Below are 7,609 nucleotides of genomic sequence, written 5' to 3'. Positions count from 1 at the left end.
AAAAAAAAAAAAAAAAGAAAACCTGGTGCAACACAGATTTTCTGAAATTTAAATTACTATTAACAATGAAGTGAGTGCCAATATGCAATATTAGCTGATGGCTAATATTTTAATTGTTCCACCAAGTACAAGAAACAACTCTGGATATATCTCATCCTTATAAGTAAAGCATATTTTCTCATTACAGTTTCATATTTTCTGAAACTGTAATGAGAAAATCACTTAGTATATTATTTTATATGTTTTACAACGTTTCCTCTGAAGTATGTTAGTTTTACTATGCCAATTGAGATATCACTTTGTGAATCTACTTCATGATTCTGTCATCACTACTTCATATCCAGAGTTGTCTCCCGTAGTTGCACAATAATGAAAAGTACGTTCGTCATTGACACTAATACCGCATAATTATTTCTCGTTTGCATTTCGTTGCTAATTGCATTAAATGTCATTGCTCACGTAACTATTGTTTTTCATATGGATGTCATTTATTCTCTTTTATCAAACCTCCTAAAGAATTTGTGGGACAGTATAATTAGAATGACTAACAAGTTGATTAGTAAATTAAAAATATTAATTTCAGCTAGGTATTTTGTCTCCAAATTTTGCTTTATATATGTTTTAGAAATAAGATATTGATATGATATAGGTGCAGGCATGACTGTAGGGTTAAGAAATTTGCTTAGAAATCGTGTATCTGGCTTTGGTTCCACTACACAGAATCTTGGGCAAATGTCTTCTACTACACCTCTTAGCCGATGAATACCTTGTGAGTGAATTTGGAAGACGAACTATCTGGAAGCATGCCATGTATGTGTGTGTGTAAGCAAATGAAAGAAAATAGCATTTAGTTGGAGTTACACCTAACAGTTTGACTCAGTTTCACATGATGTCATGGGCTCTGCCTCCAAACATATGATGTGAGACTTTGTCATGTTGAAACTGAGCCAAACTGTTATTAAATATATACATGTGTGCATGTGTGTATCTTTGTCTCTCATTACGTAACTGGTAGTAGCTTGCTTAAGACCCATAATGTAGCAGTTGAGCTAAAAGACAAACAGTACTAGACTTCAAATAAGTATGGGGTCGATTTGATTGACTAAGCCCTGTAAGACAATGCCCCATCATGGTTGCAGTCTAATGATTGAAACAAGCAAAAAAAAAACAAACTAGGATCAGAGGAGGAGGAGGCACCTCTTCCTTGACTTTTGTAGGCTTTTCCAGACTGGAGAGATTACTGCAGTTAATATTAAGGCATTAATGTCTACAGGAAAAATGTAGGCTGGCTGTGAATTACAGCAGGTTGCAACTCTGGTGAGATAAGATCGAGTATTGAGTGATATAGGAGATGATTCATAATAGGAGTGTTGAGAAGGGAGACTATGTTACATAAAGGATTAGCTAACCATTTCATTTGAATACATACCTGGTGGTTTGTTGATTCCATGATCATTTAAAGAGAAACTCACTTGAGTGATATCCCTTCACCTTCTCCAGGCCCATATGAGAATTTGAACACAATATACTGCAGTCCCACAAAATGATTATACAATTCTTCCAGAGTGGACAACAAAAATAGTAGTAACAGTAAATGTCTTGCAGTGGTTAGTTTCATCATTAATATTTCAAGTTTAAATTCTGCTGTCAATGATTTTTCCCTTTCATTCTTCTGGGTTAGAGACTGATTCAGTGAACTATAACCCTCGTGTACAACCTTATTTGAAAGAAATAAGCTATACAGTGCTCTTGCTTGGCCAGTGCCGTGATAAAGTACAAACATTGGCCCTTTGCCAGCTGCCGTGTACCTGATCAACTTATTCTGCTGTTAGCTTTTGTACCTGTGTCTCCTTTGAAGAAGTACACTTTTTCCATGATAAGCAAAGTAAAACTCAGCCCTATGTACTAACCAAAGCCTTATCAATTTGATAATGCTGGCACAGCTTACTTTTATATAAAACTAAATGTTGTACTTAATTAAAAATCTTGATCATTGTGAGTTAAGTATCTAGATATATAGTGATCTGATGACAAACTATGATCCAACCCCTTCACTGGTTACCTGGCATCTTATCAAAGTCTCAATTATATGTAGCTAAATTTAAATATAGAAAAATCTTCAGTAATGTTTCTTACACCGGTCAGAAATTTGGGTTAGTAAATCAAAATTGACCTCAGACTTGGCTAGTTTTTTTATTTTATTGATTCTGGAAGAATGGCTGGCAATGTTAAACTCAATAGCATAACAACAGTTGCTTGAACTTCAGTCTTTATTGTGACTTCTAACAGCCTGAAATGTCTCACTGACAGTCAATGCATTCTTTTCTTCATGTATTTACATTCATATGCTTCATAGCAGTGCAATCATCTCTCTTGCTTAACACTAACATTTACATCTAATGGATTATAATAGCTTTGGTAAAAGCATACACTTCAAAACTAATTTTTCTAGTTTTAAATTATCAACAGATAGCATTGATCTTGAAAAGATGGCCAGATTTTTTTCTTTCTATTATGCTATACTTGATGAATAAAAATTTTGCATTTGAAATTTTGTTCTAGTTGTTATCTTGCTTTGTTTTTAGCCTTTCGTTTTTTTTTTTTTCTTTTAGAAAAATTTTTTTTAAATCGGTCATAAATTTGTAAAAAAAATGTAAGCTGTTAATACTTATGAAATATTGTTTTTTTTTTTTCTTCCAGACTGGAGAATGGCACACCATGGCAAGAAAAACTCTCAACAATGCATTTTAGAAGACCGTGATTTTAAAGTTGATTCTCGCTTTGTAAATCTAAAGCCAATCGGTATTGGTGGCAATGGCATTGTATATTCTGCTGTGGACAGTGAATGTGAAAAAGAAGTTGCTATTAAAAAAATATGCTTTTCTGATAAGAAAAGTTGTAAATATGCATTCCGTGAACTCCGTATCATGCGTCGACTTCACCATGAAAATATTGTGACTGTATACGAGGTGTTAGGTCCTGGTGTATGCAGTGTTGCAGATAATATGATGGGTTCTCTATGTGAACTGAATTCTGTTTATATTGTTCAAGAGCTATTAGACACTGATCTGCAACAGTTATTGCTTGATGAAGGCTGTCCACTTGGAGAAGAGCATGTCCGTCTGTTCTTGTATCAGTTGCTTCGAGGACTCAAATATATACATTCTGCTAACGTTCTTCACAGAGATCTTAAACCCAGTAACTTGCTTATTAACCTTGATGACCTAACATTGAAGATTGGTGATTTTGGATTAGCAAGAGTTATTGATTCAGACTACACTCACAAAGTTAGTTTGTATATTCTTTTCCAAACTTTCAATTAGTTATTTTTGTACATCCTCCTTTCATAAAGTATTCATTCATCATTTAATGTCCGCTTTCCATGCTAGCATAGGCTGGACGAACTGGCTGCACTAGGCTCCAATCTGATCTGGCAGAGTTTCTACAACTGGATGCCCTTCCTAACGCCAACCACTCAGAGAGTGTGGTGGGTGCTTTTACGTGCCACCAGCATGAGGGCCAGTCAGTCGGTACTGGCAACAGCCATGCTCAAAATGGTGTTTTTTACGTGCCACCTGCACAGGAGCCAGCCTAGTGACACTGGCAACAACCTCGCTTGAATGTTTTCTAACGTGCCAGTAAGGCAATGCTGGTAACGATCATGCTCAAATAGTGCTATTTATGTGCCGCTGGCACGGAAGCCAGACAGCTGCTCTGGGTGCTGTTAGTGCTCCACTGGCACAGGTGCCAGTCATTGAATACGGTTCAATTACTCCAACAGGTCTTCACAAGCAGAGTTTAGTATCCAATGAAGGAAAGGTTGGCATGGGTGCCAATCATCGAATTTGGTTCGATTTCCTCAACAGGTCTTCACAGAGTCTAGTGTCCAATGAAGTAAAAATACGAATAAGTGAGCCAGGAGGCAGAGGCCATGGATTATAAATTTCTCAGATTGTCTTAAACATGTGGTTGCTTCTCAACCACATGGTTTTGGATTGTCTCACTGCATGGTATTTTGAGCAGGTACATCTACTTAGTCTCAGGTTGACCAAAGCCTTGTGAGATTTGGTAGAAATTGAAAGAAGCTTCTTATAAAGGCATGTTGCTGTCTCCTTACCTTCACATCATAGTTAAGTGCTACCATCATGCAAGTAGTGTCTTTCCTTCTCAATCTTTGTTGAAGACATTAGCATGCTTGACAACAGGAAAAGCATACAGCTATAAACCTGAATGATTCAACCCATGAAAATATGAACATTAAAATGACATATCTGCCCTATTGTAATCGAAGGTTCCTAAGTACTTGCTCTTTTTCAAAGTAAATATCTTCAGTGAATAATGTGCAATCTAAGCTAAAATTGCACTATCCAATTAGCTAGTTTGCACACCAGCAACTAAACATTACCCTACATTAAGTAGGCGTAAATATTTATAGCCCTTTTTGATACAAATTTATTGAAACCAAATTAAAACCCTTAGCCAAACTATTCCCAATTGAAAAGCAATGTTCTTCCTCTTGTAACAAAATGGTTAAATACTTCAGCCCTGCTTGGGATCATCATAGTCTTTTTAATCTTTCTCAAATTTATCTTTTACAGGGTTTTCTCACAGATCAAGTAGGTACTTGTTGGTATCGTTCTCCAGAATTAATTATTTCTCCAAATGATTATACTAAAGCTATTGATATTTGGAGTGCTGGATGTATATTTATGGAAATGTTGATTGGTCAACCTCTGTTACCTGGTTCTCATGATATGGAACAGATCAGTTTAATTCTTCAATTAGTGAACATCTCAGATAATGACTGGAACAGAGTAACTCAAGTCTTGCCAAAAAGTGTGATGAAACGGATTCCACGGGTACCTGAAAAAACACTCCGTGATACTTATCCAACAATAGACCCATCAGGTAAATATTCCTTCTAATGGTTAGACAGTAGTAGTGAGGAATTATATGCTGTCCAAATATGTTTAAGCAAGTCATAAATTCTCTTTCTAGAAATCCTGAAATAATTTACGTGTTTAACGCCTTTCAACATTCAGATTACTATTAAAATACAATGCTTATTTATTCACGCTTTGGAATTAATCTTGCACTATCAGTCAGCTTAAAAGTTTTGATGCTGAGTATTTTAGAATGATATAATGTACATCTGAAAGGCTAGTTTTAACATCAGACATGTAGAATATTTAGGCTGGATATGGCCAGTTTAAATTTATTCCAATTGTTTCTGTAAACAGGCCCTCAACATAATGTGTAGAAGAATATCAATTCTTTCAAATATTGGCAAGATAGATATATATATATACCATCCCTTACTCTAAAGTATCTATACATTACTTACAGCTCTGAATTTGATTGAGAAAATGCTAACTGTTAACTCCAGTCAACGAATAAGTGCAGAGGAAGCACTACAGCACCCCTATTTAAAGAGTTACTGCTGTCCCTCTGATGAACCAATAGCAACACAACCTTTTTTTATTGAACATGAAGTAAGTAAACCTATTACTTAAAAAAAAGACAACAAATAAAAAGAAAAAAAAAAAGGTACTTCAATATATTAAATTATGCTACTCTTTCAGGTTGATGAACTGTCCCCTAAAGCACTGTGCCATTATATAACAGAACTGCAAGGAAAACAATTTTCAACTGGCTCAGAATACTTGCCAAAACATTTAAACATTTATTGTGAAGACAATAGCCTACAACCAATTCCATCCCACAGAGACACAGCCAAATCTCGGAAGTCTGAAGAACACAGAAGTAAAAAACCCGAGATGATCCATGAACACAAAAGAGAAAAAAACAAAGAGCAATGTAATATATCAAATATGCAACGATCACCAGATTCTGCAAATCACCCACTATTAAAGAAGCCACAGAAACAACATCCAACAAAATTAAATATTAAGAAACCAAATCAAAGCAAGTCATCAAATATAAATGATAGTTTTAATGAAATGAAAGTAAAAGATAGAGTGAACCTAGAACGCAAAAGTGAAACTCATACTGGAAGACAGCAAACAGGAAGCAGACGAACAGCATCTTTTCTAAGCCCGAAAGAACAACTGCTATCAGCAACTGAAGCAGACTCATTGAAATATGCTGCAGAAAAGAACCAATGTGAAAAAAAGCAAACTCGTCAAAAGTCAGGAGGAAGTTGTGACTTTGACAGTCGTTACAGACTTCCAACTGAACATCTAACTAGACAGAACAAGCAAAGCCAGAGCCTTTGCAACCGTCCATTAAAATTGAATCCCCATATTCTAGCAAACAAATTTGAAAAGCTAATTATATGGGACAATGAAAACATTGCAAATGATGCTGCTCAGAACTATGGTCCATTACCAATAAAACAAAAAAACAGAAAAGACCAAGATAACAGTTCAGAAAGTGATGACTCTTAACTCATCAGAAAAAGCTATATTGAACATAACAGTATTTTAGTGATCATTTTTATCAAATCACTGAACCAGAACCTCTGGTACACTAAATAACATTGAACATGTTTTCAATAAAACTGGTACAATTTACTTAAAACTACTGACTGCACCAACAGTGGTATACCAGAACTGATAAGCAAACCTGTTTGGACATTTATTGAAATGTGCCTGAACATTACTGCTCCATGCATATCTCCCACAAAAACAATGTGTTTAAAAGGAAAGGTATTTTTATGTGTGCTCAGTCCTTATAAATTAAATATAAATTTGATTTTCAGTCCTGGTATCACACTTAAGGTAAATATAACCATAAATAAATAATAAAAAAAAAAGTTGTTGAAGAAAGGTTTTTTTTTTTTTAATTTGTCACAGGCTAGTACATAAGCTTTTGGATTGGATCCACCCCCAAAAATATTCACAGAGGTCAAAGAGCTTTGTTGTTAGTGCTTCATTACAGGAGCTAAATCACTAATCAAGTTATAATTTGTCAAGGAATTTTTCCAAAGGAGGAATGGTATCTGACAGTCCTTTGCGCTTCCTGATTTCACCAATAACAGTTTCAGTTCTAGTGTCCGGAAGTTCTTGCCAATGATCAAACACACATTGAGGGAAAGCCTGTCCCCCAGTGTTAGAACGCAAGTCAGCTGTGAAGCCTAGAATAGAAAAATAAAAAGAAAAAATAAGTATTTCAATAAAGCAACACTAAGGAGAGAGATAGAGAGAAACCAACCTCCGAGAACTAACAAACTGTTACTTACCAAATGATTCATTGACAGGCAAGTAAGCTCTGACAGCAAACATAGGAGTTCCTGGAACTTGATTAGCTTCAAGTACTTGACCACGACGTCTATTCATGACTCCATAAATTCCACTTGTAGATTGTTGAGGACACTATAAACAGAATTAAATCCATTAAGGTAAAATAGCCCTCAGAGATAATTTCTGAAAGGAATTAAGAGTAGCAAGCAACATGTTTTATGTACCTCACCACTATGATACAGAGAAGACAAACTAGAAAGTTGTTGTATCATCTCATATTTGAAAGAAAATCAAAAAGCAGATTTAGAAAGAATTAGGTACTGGAGGATGTCTGCAACAGAGAAGGCCCCCCCCCCCCAAGCATAAAGTTTAGATAATTTTGTGCAGTAAATTTATCAACTACATCT

General features: G+C 35.3%; 2 protein-coding genes across 5 annotated transcripts in view; one reads left to right on the top strand and one right to left on the bottom strand.

Moving 5' to 3' along the window:
• The window catches only part of LOC106880733 (uncharacterized), a 20,355-nt gene extending 13,258 nt beyond the window's left edge, over positions 1–7,097 (top strand). For all 4 annotated transcript variants that reach the window (XM_052968655.1, XM_014930813.2, XM_014930812.2 and 1 more), the window contains 4 exons: positions 2,701–3,287; positions 4,599–4,908; positions 5,347–5,492; positions 5,583–7,097. In XM_052968655.1, the coding sequence (XP_052824615.1) occupies positions 2,709–3,287; positions 4,599–4,908; positions 5,347–5,492; positions 5,583–6,407 (1,860 nt within the window). In that variant the 5' untranslated portion in view covers positions 2,701–2,708 and the 3' untranslated portion in view covers positions 6,408–7,097. The remainder of the gene's footprint in view (positions 1–2,700; positions 3,288–4,598; positions 4,909–5,346; positions 5,493–5,582) is intronic.
• LOC106880732 (translation elongation factor 2) overlaps positions 6,777–7,609 on the bottom strand; it is an 8,071-nt gene continuing 7,238 nt past the window's right edge. The window contains exons 14-15 of the mRNA XM_014930811.2: positions 7,202–7,334; positions 6,777–7,096 (exon numbers count right to left, since the gene is read on the bottom strand). Of these exons, the coding sequence (XP_014786297.1) occupies positions 6,921–7,096; positions 7,202–7,334 (309 nt within the window). The 3' untranslated portion in view covers positions 6,777–6,920. The remainder of the gene's footprint in view (positions 7,097–7,201; positions 7,335–7,609) is intronic.

The sequence above is a fragment of the Octopus bimaculoides genome, chromosome 6, assembly GCF_001194135.2.
Source record: "Octopus bimaculoides isolate UCB-OBI-ISO-001 chromosome 6, ASM119413v2, whole genome shotgun sequence".
NCBI lineage: Eukaryota > Metazoa > Mollusca > Cephalopoda > Octopoda > Octopodidae > Octopus > Octopus bimaculoides.
The sequence above is the reverse complement of the archived record's forward strand: the minus strand, read 5'-3'. Positions and strand labels throughout refer to the sequence as shown.